Source organism: Haliotis asinina, chromosome 2 (genome assembly GCF_037392515.1).
Source record: "Haliotis asinina isolate JCU_RB_2024 chromosome 2, JCU_Hal_asi_v2, whole genome shotgun sequence".
Classification (NCBI taxonomy): domain Eukaryota; kingdom Metazoa; phylum Mollusca; class Gastropoda; order Lepetellida; family Haliotidae; genus Haliotis; species Haliotis asinina.
The window spans coordinates 61,222,545-61,241,698 of NC_090281.1; the positions used below are offsets into that span (position 1 = coordinate 61,222,545).

General features: G+C 39.8%; 1 protein-coding gene across 4 annotated transcripts in view; it reads left to right on the forward strand.

The window, feature by feature from the left end:
• The first annotated feature begins 4,064 nt into the window (after positions 1-4,064).
• The window catches only part of LOC137274068 (kinesin-like protein KIF3A), a 30,179-nt gene continuing 15,089 nt past the window's right edge, over positions 4,065-19,154 (forward strand). Inside the window, exons 1-17 of one of the 4 annotated variants that reach the window (XM_067807050.1) lie at positions 4,101-4,243; positions 4,609-4,646; positions 7,031-7,138; positions 7,781-7,949; positions 8,467-8,611; positions 9,302-9,386; positions 9,612-9,717; positions 10,586-10,725; positions 11,205-11,402; positions 11,541-11,715; positions 12,396-12,491; positions 13,351-13,362; positions 15,400-15,556; positions 16,168-16,348; positions 16,881-16,991; positions 17,339-17,464; positions 18,022-18,144. In XM_067807050.1, the coding sequence (XP_067663151.1) occupies positions 7,049-7,138; positions 7,781-7,949; positions 8,467-8,611; positions 9,302-9,386; positions 9,612-9,717; positions 10,586-10,725; positions 11,205-11,402; positions 11,541-11,715; positions 12,396-12,491; positions 13,351-13,362; positions 15,400-15,556; positions 16,168-16,348; positions 16,881-16,991; positions 17,339-17,464; positions 18,022-18,144 (1,914 nt within the window). In that variant the 5' untranslated portion in view covers positions 4,101-4,243; positions 4,609-4,646; positions 7,031-7,048. Of the gene's footprint in view, positions 4,244-4,608; positions 4,647-7,030; positions 7,139-7,780; positions 7,950-8,466; positions 8,612-9,301; positions 9,387-9,611; positions 9,718-10,585; positions 10,726-11,204; positions 11,403-11,540; positions 11,716-12,395; positions 12,492-13,350; positions 13,363-15,399; positions 15,557-16,167; positions 16,349-16,880; positions 16,992-17,338; positions 17,465-18,021; positions 18,145-19,154 lie in introns of all 4 variants that reach the window. The other 3 variants (XM_067807047.1, XM_067807051.1, XM_067807049.1) reach the window with 3 other exon arrangements.

Below are 19,154 nucleotides of genomic sequence, written 5' to 3' on the forward strand. Positions count from 1 at the left end.
GAACCATTGTTAGTATGTGATATCATGCCTTGTTCAGACTAGCATAAGTAAGCTAGCCAGTGCCAGCACGGATGCTTGATAGTAGTATCATCAGACTACCGTGTTGTATGTGGTCGTCAGGTGTCATTTTCACATTTCTTTTACGTTATTGTAATCTACAGAACTCTTAAAGCAGAAACTTAAGTGATATAGTGGGTTTTTTTTTTTTTTTTTTTTTTTTGGTTTTAGTTTGTTGGGGCTGTATGTTGTTTGTTTGTTTTTTTGTTTGTTTGTTGTTTGTTTTGCTTTTTTTATTTTGTTTTTGTTTGTTTGGAGTTACAATCGAAAAATGTAGTCTGTCACAAAATGGCGTTCAAGTTAGTGTCTGTTTTACGCAAATATCTCAACTTTACGTTTGGAGATTGACAAAATTATAATGTACAAAGGTATTATCTTCCACTTAATCGTTTCTTTGAAAAATCTGAGAGATTGTTTCATGAGAAATCTACAAGGTGCTATTGAACTAGGTATGGGATGTGTGTAACAACCAGTTCCACTTTTTATTTGAGCAGCATGATATGCGCACATACAGACAATTGCAGACTAGAGTCGAGTTTAAGAAATTCGTACCTCCACCGTTGAAGAGTTCGATCTTAGCCAAGATCTTAAAATTCATGCCGTCTTACAATATCGGCTCTGTGAAGTGGATTAGGGCAATTTTATGTTGGTTGTAGGGGCCAAAGATTCATTGTATCTAGGATCATTCTCTTGAAGCGGGTCCAGCTGATCTGTTTTCCTGGGGAACAAAATAGATGATGACACAGACTGGTAGATCGCATTTCTATTCTTCTGTTTGTTACGTGTATGTGAAAATAGACCAAATCAGCTGCCATTAGAGCCGTCCTTAAACCATCCTACCTAGATGCGGATACGAAACATAGCATGGATGATTACAAATATACAAGTTGGCAAGAGCCAAAGCTTGTTGAAGACAAATGTTGTAGGCGGATAGTTGTAGTTGAAGGATGACTCCAAAAGGGTGCACCTCTTGACCACAGTTTGGCGCCAGTCGCTCACCCCTACGTCTTTATAAAAGAACGCGCCCATCACTTCGGAATATGTTGAATCGACTCTCTTCCAGTCACGTACAATGTCGAGGCCACTGGAACCTTCGTTGACAGTGTTCATGGGTCAAGGCCATTCCACGTAAGGGTCGGTGAGCTCTGATACCATTTATACAGAGTCGTCATCATATGATTCGTCTGCTGCTAGGATGTCCCAAGGCCGTCGCCGCTGTTGACGTCGCCGTGACTAATCTGTCCCCCAAGTGTACTGTCCGGATGTCGCGGTCTTCCCCTGGCGTGATAACCCTTGGTCTCCCTGCTCATGGATGGCCTTGTGTCTGGCTTGTCTTTTGCAATTGAAGACTCTTGCATTGCGACATTGTAAGGTCCCCAGTGTGCCATATACTAATGGCTCTGTCAGGTTCGTCTTGTGAAAGTCTGGACATTTCTGAAATGTTTATTTTTTTCATTCTGCTGTTCCACTTTTGTGTTTATACAACAATGGTGCACGGGTATTTTCAGTAAAGTCCATTTATGCTGTTTTTGGAATCCATGTCAAAAGATTGATTACAGAACAGCTAGCCTCGTTCCCTGATTGCAGCGTTCCGTTTATTGCGCAACTTAGTGCAATAACCAGTCCAGACTATTTAGACTAATTCTTTTAACTGGATACATAAATATTAATATTAACCACTTGTATATTGCAACATTACGCTCTTTCTAATGCTTGCAAACTGTGCGTACTCTATCGTAACGCGAGCTCTGACAAACGGAAACCTGGAAATGGTGGAAATCTCAAAGCTAGGCTCTGTCGCTAGAAAACTTGGGCGGTCTGGTACGGAATTGATATTATACCGTCGTACGCGTGACCGAACTACACCGAATAAGCGCAAAAGACACATAACAGGTGTAGACAGTGAGCCTGATGCATTGTGAATCATTTTACGACTCATCAAACAGGGGCAGTCTGGGATTTCTCAGTTAAGGTATGCTGCCAAAACCTCGACATAAAATATATAAATACGGTGTTATTAAAGTTTAAAGTTACAATTCATTTGCAAATATGTGGGCTGGTCAAAACGTCCTAAGCCTGCATAATATCTAGACTGGTGACGCCAACTAATCTCAGGAGTGTTGTTGGACAGTGTTCTTAGTATATCCATTTATTTTCCTAATAAACTATTTGATCTATTTGAGTAAAATAACTGGAAATGCTTATGATGAACACTGTCCAGCAACACTCCCAAGATTAGTTGGTGTCACCAGTCTAGAATTTATGTAGGCTTAGAACTTTTTGACCAGACCTCGTACCATTTTCATACGAAACAAGGAATTGGAATTCAGTGTAACCAGAGCTGTTTGTGGTTTTCTATCTTCACTTTGACATTAGGAAATTCGGATCGGCTGAAAAGTAGGACATTGTCAGAATAGGTGAGACTCACGTTTGGGTATGTTCCTGCCAGCATGAAATTCACTTAATGGCGGACTTTGGCCTTGCTTCTCGAGTGTTTGGCGAATGTTTCTTAATATCATTTCACTTTATGGCAGCATCTGGAATTGCAGATGCGTTCATTTAAAAGTGAAAAGTTTCTTTTGCCCGTTAGGTTATAACACATTATTGTCCATTGTTATAATAGTTTCCTAATAGAAGTGATTGGTTCCTTAAGTAAGTAAGTGAGTGAGTGAGTATAGTTCTGAGACACATTCGGCCATATCCCAGCAATATCACGGCGAGTGACACGGGGAATTGGCTGCACACAATGTATCCTGCTCCACTCGAACCCGGACAGACGGCATGGAGAGAGAATGCTTTAATCGCTGGGCTATTCCACCGCCCCGATTGGTTTCTTCAGCAGCAAATTCATTTGACAGATAAGCTGACGATTTTCACAAGAATAAACTTTTATTATTGCTGTCGACTGTCTTATATGACTTGTGAAGAGGTAGGTGATCTGTGAAAGAAAGGAAAATAAAGCTACAGTCAGTCGACAGTCAGTGATTCTACGTACGCTTCGACGGTGCCCCGGCCTCTTGTCCCAGTTCATCCTGGTGTTCGAGAATGCTAAGATTTACGAACTTTTAGAGAGTGTGAGGGGTTAGTATCAGTAATTTTCCATCAATAACACTCCGGGAGTGGGTGGGGTGGGTGTACCCGTGAAGATGCGAGTTAGAACTGATCGTCAGTAACCCATGCTTGTCGTGAGAGGCGATCTTACTAACGGGATCGTGTGGTCATGTTCGCTGACTTTGCTCACATGATATGTCATCGCATCCCAATTGTGTAGATGTTCGTGATGTCTGTCACTAGATTGTCTGGTCCAGAGACGATTATTTACAAGCCGCCGCCGTGCAGGTGGAATATTGATGGGTGCCGCGTTAGTTGAACAACAACAACAACAACAACGGTTAACAGCAGGAATCTGAAAAGAGCTGGAATTGACCCGAGAACAGATACCTAACCACATGGTAACACGGTACATCGTCGTAACTCTTTCATCAACAATTGCCTTAACAAAAATAAATTTCATCAATTCAAAATAAATGTTACATATGCACATTCGTAAATATTGTATTTGTCCGTATATTTAGGTTCATTTTTCTTTACACGCGCGGTAGCAGTTTCCGTTTATTAATACCTGCATGTGGTATACGGATTATTATTTTTTTATTTACTCAAATAACTGATACCGCCTATTTGCACGGATTTACGGATATTGTAAATAATTCTACTTTTTTGCTTTCACGTTACATATTTACTGTCAATTATAATAATTATAATAACTGTGAACTGTCTTAAAATCAGCTTGTACATAGGGGGATCCGGAAGGATGCTGCAGTTGAAAAACAGAATTGATTTATACCAGTTTGGTATCACATTTTACAAAGCTTGTTCCGGCTCAAAATATAATCTCGGCCAAATAGACGGCTCCCAGCTTAGTATCAGCTAGGCTTTAGACTATCTGGAAGATGACGTATTGCGAGATTGGTCGTAGCTGTGCGAACAGCCAATCAGAATAATTCTTCGCCGTCACTGCGACCCTGTCACATACCGAAATGTTTTGATTTTGCATGTTTAGCAGGGTGACTGATCTCGCCTAGTGTGTGTCATGATTTGATAAAACTCATCGTCTGAATCGACAAACAAGCTCAGGAAACGCTGCTTTGCATTCTAAGATTTACAGAGAACAAGCAGGATGCCGGTAAGTGAAATTTCCTCGAATGACCAGAATCACATCGCGTAATATGTATATAAATTTTGTTTGACGTATTAGTTTTGCTCTTTTCATTCAGTGGACAAAGATTTTGAGTCCGTCATAAAGTTTTCATATATCTGATGATTTCTTTGTTTTATGTCAGTAGATAGCGAGTGTTGGTCAATTTGTATATCATGACGTAATACGATCATAATATATTGTGTTTTAATTTAAATATTATAATGAATGCAACATGTTAAACTTGTTGAATTTAGTCGCAAATCCAGTCTCATCAGGGACTCTCAGTCTGCACATTTGCTCTCTTTTGTATTCTTCATTTTTGTGATATATACAAATATATGCTTTCTCAGGTTATCTGTAACTAACCCATCTGGAGTATAATCTTGAGGTATATCTAGTTCTTTCATTTCACTTGCATCTGCCATCTTAGTCTCAGCACGCTTTGATTGACACTAAAGGGCATGGGAAATCGAATATTTTAGTATTCTTACGCAGAGTTCATCCTAGACTGTGCCACATTAGTCCTGTTTAGTTAATCTTATGTTGAATATACCACTTTTCTAATTACCTTGGTTACGTGCCTATATTTCAAGATCAGGACCACCTTCAGAATACAGCACCACAACTTCTCATGAGGATGTTATGGTTAGGTTAACCTGACATAACCTAACCCTACCCTAACATAATCAACTACAATCATGTAAAAGACTATTAAAAGTATGATGGCTTTTTTTCAAAGTTTGTGTTCTTTAAAGTTTGTGTTACTGTGTTTTAAAGGTCGGCCCAAGATGAAATATCATTACCCAGGGATTTACAATTACTCGACTCGAAATCCTGCTTCCTGTACGCATAAAAATTGAGAGTGGATACAATACAATATATTATTGCATCCACAGGGACCCAGAAAAAGTACAAATATTTTGATAAAATTTCAATCAAGTAACATTAAGTTATCACTGAGTTTGCTAGTTACTAGATTGTGGTATCATTTGCAATTCAATTACTGGAACAATGTGATGATCCTGATATATAATACAATAACAGTAACTGAATTACAACAATATTACAACATAATATTCATAATATTTAAGTGTTGGAGACCCCCATTTTGTAGTCCCGTACTCAAGGGAAATCCCTGAGTACCTCACAGTCTCCTACTGCCATGATTTAGCACACCCACCCAACACCCTGTCGTTTCTAGAATGAACTCTGCATTTGCCTAGTTTGTTGGAGGGTTAGATGTTCATCTAAATATCTAACATGTGGAGCATCACTATCACTGTGCACTACACATATTATTCTACAGCCAGTTCTTCAGCTTTTCAATAGTGAAATCTTTTGAAGGAAGTGCTGGCTTGCTGTATTGCTTTGATTCACAATGGTACCAATGTTCGATGTCCAGTCTTCGTCCCTTGTCATGAGAAGGCTTGAATATTGCTGTGATTTATAATTGAAACTCACGCTTTCTCACTTGGGTTTTCAGCCTGTCATTCATGTTCATTGCGAAACAACTTACTAACCAAATGTGCAGAAACACATACCCCACTTTGCTTGTGTGTGAGATGCCTGTTCACTGAAGCAGCTATGGCAGAAGACTTGTACACTTGCAAGTCAATCTGAATGTTAGTACGACCTAGTATGAGGGTCACGTACTGCAGGGATAGAAATTAGCACTATCCCTATTGCTGTTAACAGTTGTCAGTGTTGAAGGTTTCCTTAATTTGGCTAAACATAGACTTGCTTCATTCATTTGATAATAAATCATTAACTAGTTTAATAAAACTGGTATTTAAACAGAAGGTTGTTAGCATCCTCCATATATGTTAACATTATTCAGGCTAGACTTTCTGGAATAATTTCTATCCCTGCCGTGGAAAGATCTACCTTACTAACAAAATGCATCATGTTTACATAGAATTCAGAGCAATATCAGTTTATATATGCTCATGAACCGACAATAGGACACTGTGCTATTTCATGCTTATGAAACTGGAGACAACTCTTGCAGTGTGTGTGTGTATATATATATATGTTTACCTTTCATTGTTATTGCTTGAAATTAGTTTAACATGCCCAGCTTACGTCCTGTTTGTTGGACAATATCTCTGAACATTTAGTCAGATTCATCTATAGCTGAGAAACTCAGAATATTCCTTTAAAGTGACGAGTAGTGATCATGAACATGGTGAAGATATTCCAAACTGACAGCAGCATATTGTCATGAGGGCACTGGTTCTCAAATTTATCAGTTACCCCATGACCAGGTTGCTATGGTTACAAGTAAACAGTCACAAACAGTCATGACTTAATGTTACTATTTTTATCCATGACACAGTGGCCATTTCAGACTGGTAACTCCCACTATTCATTAGCCAGTACATGCCACTGGTTTCCGTATCAAAACTCGTCACATAATCATAATCATCATGTTTAGGTAAAACTCTTTGTTGAAGTATCTGCATATTTTGAGTTCATATATCTCATACATAAAGATTTCATCTCATTGTCTCTACTTAGCACCATTTATGTTAGTATTAAAATGGTTTACGGCAATTTTATTATGACATTTCTTTATGAAATCACCATGATCTCAACTTTTGCTACCTCTGTACTGATAATGAAAAATATTATTTCTGCTTGTTCTCATCATATCATATTTGTTTTTTAGATGATATGATCATGATGATAAGATTACATACATGATCATGATGGGGTATCGATATCATGTAAACAGGTAAAAGACATTAAAATATACAAAATGTTTTATTTCAGGAAAACAATACTAAAAGCATGAAGGAAACGGATAATGTGCGGGTGGCAGTTAGGTGTCGTCCCCTCAATGAGAAGGAAATTTCCACAGGATGTAAAACAATGGTCAAGGTGAGAATTATTACTTTAGAAAATATATTTTCATGATTGTGGCATTTTCAATCATCAACTTTGTGCTGTTTTACTATTATGATGTGTCAGAATTTGATGCTTCTTGACATACTGGTTCAAAACAGTTTGACCATGTTCACATATTTTAGTCATAAGTATGTCTGAAACTGAAAGGGTTGAGAGTGATAACTACCAGATACAGGCACCTCAGCACCTCACTGCTTGCTGAAATGTGCTCAAAGTCAAAGCAGGACACACAAATGTGCATTGCTTGACTTTATGTCAGAGGATATGCCCATTCCACAATGTGTCACAACTGTTTTGAAATTCTAGACAATGGATTTCTGTCAAGCGATAGGTCACTCGTTGTAGATTAGTAAACTGGGTGCTTAGAATTGGTGCTTAGCGGAGTCTCAGGCATCAGTTGATCTTGTGATCCCCTGGTCCACATTCTATTGCTTACTGGTTGCCATCATATAGCTTGATTATTGCTGACTGCAGTTGTAACTTGTTTAACAAAACTCCAAACTGTCATTTTGAGGTCAGGAACAGATCATTGGTTCTGTTTGGTTCTGAACTGTCTTCAAATCATCAAAATTGGCATCCAGAAAATCCAATGTCAGTTGTACTTTGCACGAACAGGTTGAGTCGGTGAGAGGGACTATCACAGTCAACCACCCTAACGCCACCCCAGGGGAACCACCAAAGATCTTCACTTTCGACATTGTGTTTGGACCTGACTGTAAACAGCTAGATGTCTACAATGAGGTGGCCAGGCCAATAGTGGACTGTTGTCTAGCAGGGTACAATGGTAGGTCCATTATAATGACAATAAACATAATAATTTATCATATTTTGGTGTTTTTATGATACCATTAAAATCAGAATTTCTGAATGTTCTTTTGTCTCTGCTTTGCATGGTAAACTCTGATATATTCTTTTGGATGTCTCTCTTACTACTTTTTGAAAGTGTGGGGGGTATGTTTGAATTGTGATGTAAAGTTCATTGAAAATAAACAGGAAATTGTCAAAGGTAGAACAGTGTATCAGCTAAGGAACCCCATTTTGACACATGTACATTACTGTTAATGATTATTGCAAAGGCAGATGTTGCAGGAATTCTGAAATGGTCATAACAGTGCATGTTTTCATCAGTTTGGACCAAATACTCACAGTTAGTCATAGAAATGACTTTTCCATGAACATATCTTGGACATGTGCACATATGACCTGTCTTGTTTATGGCCTCTCCTGATGGCCCTGTTGAGACTCCAGTTGCGTATATGATGTGTAATCTTCGTCATAGTTAATGATTCCTCATCTTCCAGGGACCATTTTCGCCTATGGACAAACGGGTACTGGCAAAACATTCACCATGGAGGGTGTGAGATCTGTGCCAGAACTTCGAGGAATCATTCCTAATTCTTTTGCACATATTTTTGGTGCAATTGCAAAGGCTGAGGGGGACATAAGGTAAAGAAAAGGTCTAGATTCACTCACATCTGTCATTTCAGAAAATATATTTCAAGACGTCGTGTTCCTCATATTACAGAAGTTGACATCCATTAATTTTCACCTTTTATTTGTATGACTGTATTTGTATAAATGCCATTCAAAGAAGTTGTGTTTTACATTGTCAGAAATTTAGTGTTTTCATATACAGTCAAATTGCAGTGAGTCCAAGTGACTAGTGAATGAGTGAGTGAGTTTAGTTTTACTCCACACTCAGCAATATTCCAGCTATATGGCGGCGTTCTGTAAATAGTCGAGTCTGGACCAGACAATCCAGTGATCAACAACATGAGCATTGATCTGCGCATTTGGAAACCGATGACATGTGTCAACCAAGTCAGCGAGCCTGACCACCCGATCCCGTTAGTCGCCTCTTACGACATGCTGAGTCGCCTTTTATGGCAAGCATGGGTTGCTGAAGGCCTTTTCTACCCCAGGACTTTCACGGGTCGTGAGTCCAAGTAGTAAATTCAACTTATCGTTGTATTCAAGACAGATATATCTATGATCATGATGGTGGTAGACTAGAAATAATGTTTAGGACAGACAGGTACTTTGAGTTACACGTGATATTTGAGACCCCATCTTTTGACTCACCAGGATTTGGCTGTACTCTTTATGTTTTTTCTGTTTTTCTTTGGTTAAATCTAGATTTTTAGTGAGAGTGTCCTACTTGGAGATCTACAACGAGGAAGTGAGGGACTTACTAGGGAAAGACCAGGAACACAGACTGGAGGTGGGTAGATTTGCCAGTGCAAGGAACTTCTCATTCCATGCTGATTATGCATCAGTTTTCAGGAACTTATTTTCAAAAAGTATTTCATTTAGCGTAAAGATAACTATTTTTTTTTGACCATAGGACAAGATTTCTCATGCGAGACATTTTCTAATTTTGTCTGAAATCTTACTTCAAAATGGGAAAGATAGAAGGTAATTTCTATGCTGCTGCTGTTCACTTTAGGTGAAGGAACGTCCCGATGTTGGTGTGTATGTGAAAGACCTTTCGGCTTTCGTAGTGAGCAATGCAGATGACATGGATCGGATCATGACACTCGGCAACAAAAACAGTGAGTTCTGGCTGTATCTCTTACAGGGCAGTAGGGCCTTGATTCCAAATTATGAGGATGATGCACTGACTTCATTCTGCCATAAAATGTGGGATATGGGCAACAATTATATGACAAACCGTGGGCATAAAAAGGCATTTTGCCAGTTCCTAAACCAATGGTCTTTGAACAATGTTTTGCTGAGAGAGTCACCAATAGAGGCAATGGATAACTAGTGAAGTGAAAATTTATCAAAATGTCTACAAAATTTACAACAGCACTCACGCATACTACTTGAAAGGGTTTGACTTTGTGTTCTGAATTCACATGTTAATGCCTAAACACTTAACTAAAGTAATGTTGGAAAGAGACGAAAAATGTTTATTGGCTGTTGCTCTGTATCCGTCAAATTTACACAACTGCAAGTAGGATATGTCAAAGTAACTCTCTTTTGCCTAACTGGGCATTCTGGGATGCGTGGTAGGATATTCAGAAAAACATCTAACTCGTAAAATCGGGCAAAACTTAGAAAAAATACAAATAGGTGCTGAAAACTTAGAAAAAATACAAATAGGAGCTGAAAACATCAGACTATAATTAGGAATTAGGTCGCTCAGCAGTGTATGACGATGTACCTTCATTTCACCTGGCATGAAATGCATGTGCTGCTCCTGGCACAAGGGGACCTCTGTAAGGACAAACTTAGTTTAACTGATAGTTCATACTTTCACATATCAACAACATATACTGATGAGATAAACGTGCAAAATCAGCTTTTTCCTATTTGCAACAGTACTATAACATAAGCAGGTTCATTTGTTTAGGTTAGTAAAGAAATAACAGCATATTGCCATGCCTCCCAAGGTGTGTTATGTTTGTTTGTTTCCAGGGGTTGTGGGCAGCACCAACATGAACCAGCACAGTTCCAGGTCCCATGCCATCTTTACTGTCACCATCGAGTGTAGTGAGAAGGGAGCAGACGGACAACAGCATGTCCGTGTTGGGAAACTTCACCTGGTTGATTTAGCTGTAAGCTGCAGATTTATGTCTAAAAACAGTGGTTAAGGGGATTTTCAGAGAAAAAGAAAGATATGGATGTTACAAGTGTTGATGTTCAAAAGGCTGTGTCTTATTTTCAACAGTGTAGGATGTTTGTATGCGAAGATGTTTTGTTGGGAATTATCTTTAACATGGTAAGAATTCAAAACACAGGGGATGCCAATGAAAGAAGCACAATTTGCAGTGGAAGAAATAAACCAATACAGATGTTTGGTGATTATTTTGTCCCCATAGCATATGTCTGTAACAAAAGTTGTCCATTTGGCTGTCCAAAAATGTTAAACATTTCACTTAAAGCATGACAGTGATAGGGCCACACAATGAAGTGGGGCCACAGACTAGGCAAGGGAGATAATTTTTGTCTGACCACATTATCTCCCTTAGTATTTTGCACAACCCACAACGTCTTCATTCGATTCCTGATGCATGAAGTGTATAATTATTTTCAGGGCTCTGAGAGACAGTCTAAGACTGGTGCTACTGGACAGCGCCTGAAGGAAGCTACAAAGATCAACCTGTCTCTTTCCACGCTGGGAAATGTTATTTCTGCACTAGTAGATGGAAAGAGTAGTCACATCCCTTACAGGAACTCCAAACTGACACGACTACTCCAGGATTCTCTCGGAGGAAACTCAAAAACTGTCATGGTATGTCCTGTTCCTTTCACGATTATCTTGCAGGATGTCCACACAGCTGATGACTTCACATAGACAGATTAAATGACTGGTACTGTACATGTCATTAATTTTTCTTAAATCCAAACACACAACCTGACTGTCTTGCAGGTAGCCAACATAGGCCCAGCTGACTACAACTATGATGAGAGTATCAGCACCCTCAGATATGCCAACAGAGCCAAGAACATAAAGAACAGAGCCAAGATCAATGAAGATCCAAAGGATGCATTGCTGAGACAGTTCCAGAAGGAGATTGAAGAACTACGTAAACAGCTGGAGGATGGTAGGCTGCTGTTCATTCTTTGTTTTGATATGAATCTTGAAGTGTCACATATAGTTTCCTATAATGTGAGGCTTATTTTGATTTATAACAAAAATTCCATTTGCATTATCTTGACACCTTGAATTCATGCTCACTTCAACAACCTCATGTTCATCTGGCACAACCAAGTGAGAATTTTCACTGTGCCAAGATTTGTTTTTGATGCTTCTCTCTATGGTATTTTGTAGTGTTGGAGCGACTGGCCGATTAATAAATTGATCGATCAATCATTGATTATCAATGTGAACTCACGATTCTAATATTGTAACAAGTATTCGTAAAATCTGAAACATCAAGTTAAATCTTAGAGAGTATGTTTCTCATTATATTGGTTGAATGAGGACATAAACAACTGATGCGGTTTCCTCATAAAATTGATTCATGTGTGTCTCAGCATGGTGTATCCTCAGTCATCCTGATTGTGGTATTTATTGGTTCCTGTTTCATTTGCACAGTGTTATGATTGCGTCCAGTTATTGCTTACATGGGTTTGTGGTGGGGTTTACAATTGCAATCTTAATATTAATGATAGATTACTGAGCCCCAACTATCAATATGCCCAATAGCCCAAGCTTGTTTTTTGGGCCACTATGGGGCAGTCACCAGCTAGTTGTTACAGTGTATAACATTTTGGTCGGTAGGTGTGACAGATGATGAGGGAGAAAGTGAGGATGATTCAGAGGATGATGATGGGGAGCCTGGTGAAGGAGGAACAAGGCGAAGACGGAAGAAAAGAGGTATGTTTCCATATCTTCATTATTCTCTTACATTCGTTTTGTGACCATTCTAGTCAGCACAAGGAAGCTCAATGGCCTAGTTGTATAGGACCCATCATTTCATTGTGCCTAGTTGCACTTATTTGAACTTGTGGTAAAGCTAAAATTGTTTTCTTCACTGAATTACTGTTCAAACAAAAGTTAAATAAAGCTTGCTTGTTATTTAATTTATTTAAATACCAAAATTTGTTTCACATGTCTGCAGAGATGATCACTTCTAAACTTGAATTTGGTTGATGCAACTAGGTTTTAACTTTCATCTTAGGTTGCACCTGGTGTGTGTAGGTTAACATCTCTTAATTCAAGCCCTGCATTGTTCAGGCAAATACTCTCACTCTCAGAAGTTGTCTGCAGTTACAATACTGTACATTTCTGATGTACTAGTTAAATTTTGGGATGAAAATTTGTTTTTTACTCTGTCCATATGCAAACAAGGAACAAAACAAATTGTATTCACACAGAAACAAGTTTTGCTCTCTAAATATTACTCTGTGACTTTCTGAAAAGCTTAAGGTAATAAGTAATCAACTGATACATTTGTGCCAATGAAATGTTTTTGTTGCTTCCAACCCAAATGAAAATGTTAACGTTAAAACCTGTCACATGCTACTGTTAACAAAGGTAATGTTAACATTGTTATGTTATGTTACACTTTCTTTTCTTGCTTTTGTGTCTTCTCCAAAGTTTTGACTGGGAGTGTCATCTCACAGTCCTGGTCACAATGAATGTCAGGTCCCTCAAATGTTCAGGATTATTTGCAGTACATAATTTTTCTGTTACCATGGTAACACCATTTTATCTACTTGTCCATGCTGCTCAGGTGGAGATGCAAGTGAGTATTTACACAGGAATGTCTCCAGTTTAGATGGCATGAGGGGTGGTTTGGTGCATGTACTTTCATTTGGGACATGTACAGTTGAGACAACATTTTGAAGCTATTAGCTGTGTGGTAGACAGATGTTGGTGAAATGTTAGCCTGTACACTTTTCTTACAACAAGAGTGAATTCTTTCTTGTATTAACCTGATTATTAACTGTGCTTCATATAAAAATAAAAATGTGATAAACATTTGACTATGAATATATTGAACAATAGTTTCTGTAATGTAAGTGAATATATACGTTTGAGTTTCACTTTCTTGAGTTAAGTTTGTTGGCCTTTGATAATATATTGAACAATAGTTTCTGTGATGTAAGTGAATATATACATTTGAGTTTCACTTTCTTGAGAGTTAAGTTTGTTGGCCTTTGAAGTAAAAATTGCAAAATGAATTTTCTCCTTCATTGCATTTTCTGAAAAAAGGATGGGAATGTAACCATTTATTTTTGTAGCCTAATGTGTAGGATTTTATATATGGTTGTGATTGTATATGTATGGTAGTATTTCTGTTCTTTGGATAGAAAGCATTTTGTTCACTTTGGGTTTGGGTTCTGATGAGATTTACTTCTGTTCAGCATTGTATAATTCTGTTTTGCATTGTGTTGTGTGCATTAGGTTAGTGTTTCATAATTCAGTAGAGGGGAAGCATGGTCAGATTTCCATGGTATCCCACTCACCATTGTCCATAGAGTACTGAACAAACATCCAAGACATTAAGGCCTATGGAATGATTGCATGTCCAGAAGTGACACAGTACTTGCTTGTGCCATGGTGATTATCTCCCTTGTAACATAGCACATGTCCTCATGGATGTTGTGGATCATATTTTAGAGCATCGTCACTACCTTGTGGATCTCTATAAACTCTTTATCTTCCCTCACTTGTGGTGCTGAGCCAAGTGATGATGTTGGTAGAGTAACTGACACATTCCATCATGGTCCCCTTGATGACATGATTTGGGAATACAGATCTCTAGCAACCTAAGCTGTTCCTACTGTTGGCATTCAGGGTTGGAATAGGTCCCCAGCATCCTGTGCTGGTCCTGCTGTGAGGATTCAGGGTTAAGATATACCCTCAGCAACCCCTGCTGGTGGGGATTCAGGATTAGAATTGGTCCCCAGGAACCCCTGATAGTCCTACTGCGGGGATTCAGTGTTAGAGTAGGTTCCCAGCAACCTGTGCTGGTCCTACTGTGTTGATTCAGGGTTAGAACTGGTTTCCAGTAACCCCTGTTGGTCCTACTGTTGGGATTCAGGGGTAGAATAGACCCTCAGCAACCTGTGCTGGTCCTACTATGGGGATTTAGGGTTAGAACTGGTCTCCAAGAACCCCTACTGGTCCTACTGTGGGGATTAAGGGTTAGAATAGACCCTCAGCAACCTGTGCTGGTCCTACTGTGGGTCTCTAGGGTTAGAATAGGTCCCCAGCAACCTTTGTTGGTCCTACTTTGGGGGTTCAGGGTTAAAATAGGTCCCCAGCAACCTTTGCTGGTCCTACTTTGGGGGTTCAGGCTTAGAACTGGTCCTGAGCCACATGTGCTGTTCCTACTATAGGGATTCAGGGTTAGAACCAGTCCCCAGGATTCTGGTTCTAAGAGTGAATATCTTTATTGAATGGTATGTCTTGGTGTGCCTGTCTTGTGATTATCTAGAGAAGTTTTAGGTTTTTAGGCTGTAAGTTCTTCTTAATTGTTCACAGAACGTTTTTGGGATATTCCTTCACCCTTCGTAAGGTGGATCAACACCTGACTGATAATGGGGCAAGGAATAACCTAGAAGGAATAGCCCTGAAACATTGTGTAAACAATAAAGAAGAATGTCTTATTCCTGAAAGGAGTAGCTGAATTCTTTGAAAGATGTATATGGTTTTGTTAACTTTGGTTCGCTAACTGTGTTTGTTTGTTTCTTCATTCCATTCATATACCAGTATCCTGTCACATTGTTGGTGATTCAGAGTACAGTTGATGTATGTGTGTGGTTGTCTGCTGTAGGTGGCAAGAAGCTGTCCAAGGAGAAGATGGTGGAGATCCAGGCTCGCATCGAGCAGGACCGTCGACTGCTGGAGTCGAAGAAAGACATGGCCGAGGAGGAGAGGAACAAGGTCAAAATGGATTTAGAGAAGAAAGAGTCTGAGCTCAAGAAATACCAGTGAGTGTACAACTTTTGAAATGACAGATTCCCTTACTGATTCCTTGTGATCCTGTCATGTTCATGGGTGGTTGTCGGACATTTTAGATAAGATTGTGTGCTTAACTTGCTGACACTTTATCTGAGGTTCTGATTGAAAGTATATTTCCGGGTATTTTTGGTTAGAATAACAGATCGCTTAATAGACTGACAGTCGGTATTGATAATGTGTCTATTCCAGCTATGTAGATCAATGATCAGTGTTGATCACTGGATTGTCTAATTCAGACTCGATTATTTACAGACAGCTGCCATAAATCTGGGATATTGCTGTGTGCGGCATTAAGCAACAAACAATCAATGTACCCTGGGGATGTGGATTGTTGTTCATTATATCAGTCACAGGTTTGTTTGTTCCAGACTCGTAAAGAGTATGCCATCAGCATCAATAATATTTATCCAGCCTCTGAGGGGAAATATGAGTCTTGTTTGTTTGCCTGAGACTGATCCCAAGCTGCATGCTCAGTTTGGAGACTTAGTTTGGAATCCTGGATAACTATGTGGTGGACCCATTCCTTAGTGCTGACTATTTTCTTTTAACTTTCAAAATGGATTTATTATCTGTCTGACAGAGAAGAGCAGGACCAGCTAACCCAGAAACTGTCAGCCATCGAGAAGAAGATCATTGTTGGTGGGGAAAACCTGCTGGAGAAGGCTGAGGAGCAAGAGCGTCTCCTCGAGGAGAGTGCACGGGAACTGGATGAGAGGAAGGAGGCTGAGGACACTCTGCGCAAGCAGCTGGAGGAAAAGGAGGTGAGAGGAGGCTTCTGCTGCAGTAACTTGCGGTGATCTTCTTTGGGCACTTCTCTTCTTCTTTGGGCACTTTCTCATATTGGTCATAAGCATTTCTTTGGCTTTAGTCAGCAGTGATGCAATATTTGACAAATGGTTTTTTTGATGGTGTAGATAAGCAGTAAATCAAGAGGGTAAAATGAGTACAACCTCTTAGAGTCTAATAGACAACTTGGCTTCAAAAACTTGTATACTCCCCATGAAGTTGAGAATGATGCATGCTCTGCTCTTATCTGTTGACTGATGTAGTGTGTAGTCTGACACTAGCCTTATGCTGAATAGCTGCATGCCTGCTGACTAGGGAAATCTTACATTCCTGAAATATCCTATCATTACTGATTTCTGAAATTTTAACAGAAATGGTTTTATGCATCTCTTGGTGATCAGATTATAAAAGTTTTTTGTTTCAATCTGACCTTCAAAAATAGTGTATAGGCAATATTTTGAGACACTGCATGTAGATCTGTCAGTAATGAGCTGGTTTATGTTGCAGCAAGAGCGGCTGGACATTGAGGAGAAGTACTCCAACCTGCAGGAGGAGGCACAGGGCAAGTCTCGCAAGCTGAAGAAAGTCTGGACCATGTTGATGCAGGCCAAGTCAGAGGTTGGTCATCATCTGAAATATCATCAGCCTTAACATCATGTGTCAACTTTCACTTTATTTTGGAAATCAATCATGATGTTTCATTATTTCTTGACACCATTCCTTAACACAATGTCTGTTGTGTGGTATGTGATGTGTGTGTGTGGTGGGTGTTTGTAATATGTAGTGTGTGCATTATATAATGTGAGTGTCATATGGAGTATGTGTGTGTTGTGTCAGTGAAATATTTAATGAGTGTAATATATGTAATGTGCGTGCGTGCGTGCATGCGTTTTGGAGGGGGGCAGGAGGGTTGCATGTGTGTAATATGTAATGTGTGTATGTAATTTGTAATGTGTATGTTTCAGCTGGCGGACATGCAGCAGGAACACCAGAGGGAGATGGAAGGACTCCTGGAAAATGTCCGCCAACTGAGTCGAGAGCTTAAGCTTCATATGACCATCATCGACAGCTTCATCCCAGCCGAATACCAGGTTAGCCTCCATCACTGGAAATACTGTTATGGTGCTTGTGATTGTTTTGTCTTACACTGCAGGCAGAAATATTCCAGTCATATCAGGCAAGCATGTAAATTATCAAATTATGCTGACTCATCAACTAATGAACATTGTCCCACAAGGGTCAACCACTAGCAGTCTGTCATCCAAGTCATGGAACCTAACCACAAGTGCCTGGAACTCACCCCAGACAGTCCGGTGATTAACTTCATGAACATTGATCTATGCAACTAGAATACAATGACATATGTCAACCAATTCAGCATTGCATACCACCCAATCCATATTTTTGCTCCTAATGAGAAGCATTGGTTGCTTGGGTTGCTGAAGACCAATTCTAACCTGGATCTTCACAGGTATACTGTTTGTTTGAAGACACACTCCCACTGTTATTACACCTCCATGTGAAGAAAATTCTTTTATGACATCTTCCTGTAAAATCATGTCATGGGACAAGAAAATCCACCAGACACATAGTCCATAATATTGATAACTTGGAAGTGCTTACCCATGATGAGGTTTGATTCTTTCAGGAGATGATTGAGCAGCATGTTCACTGGAACGATGACATTGGCGAGTGGCAGCTGCGCTGTGTGGCCTACACCGGCAACAACATGAGGAAACAGACACCACAGCCAGAGAAGGAAAAGGAAAAGGTCGGTTGTGGCGGTTATCTTTGGGGCGCAGAGCTACATATGACAATCTCCTTAGACAGGAACAACAGGAGCTTACTGTACTTGGCCTGAGTTATCAATAGTGAACTCCACAAAAGAACACATTACAAGATGGATAATATGGTTAGAATAAGTGATAATATATGCAGCTTGATGGTGTCAGGATTTGTATGTATTGGGGTGAACACATATTTAACATGAACAAACAATAGTTTTGTTTTCTTCTATGTCAGGCACCCGTGGCGAGCCACCTCCTCGTGGTGGGTGCTGGGTAACGCCAAGAGCTCGCCGACATCCCCGTAGTGGACCCGGGGGGATATTTGGTCCACCAACCCGTTTGCCGTGGGTTGCAGCCCTGTGTCGGCGGAGGAGGGGATCCTGGTGGTTGAGAGTAATAGGAGCTTGCAACCGTGTTCCTGTTGCTCAATACACCACTTCGGCCCTGACTTCGCCTAGACGGGTGGTCGAATAGGCCCGGTTCGACCAATCGGCTGGTCATGCCAAGCCCTGTGCATGGAGCATTATTATATTTATCAATGCACATATATCATTTGGAATCGTTGTAAATTTGGACTTGGCTTTATAATCTAAAACATGTTGAATTTGAAGTATGTTGTTCTGTAATTTGCCTAGAGTCCTATGCCAGAAGGCGGTGGCTCATGGGCCAATCTGGTAGAATTATTAATCTCTTAATTCTTCTGCTGGAGTATATCATCCGGGTATCCTTGGTGCTGCAAGCTGGAGGCCCGCTTGCTTTAGCATTGTCCTTGTGATACTCCGTGGTGGGTGGGGAGCTCGGATGATGAATCATATGACACCAATCATGGCTTATGAAATACCCCCCAAAAAAACCAAACGTCCACTTGAAATTGATCCCGTTGATACTTCTCATAGACCGTCTCTATCGATTGAGTATTGGCCACGTTTCCTCGTTATTGAGACTCCGGACAAGACACCATTGAAGTTGAACCCTTTCGCAGTATCTAAGGGCA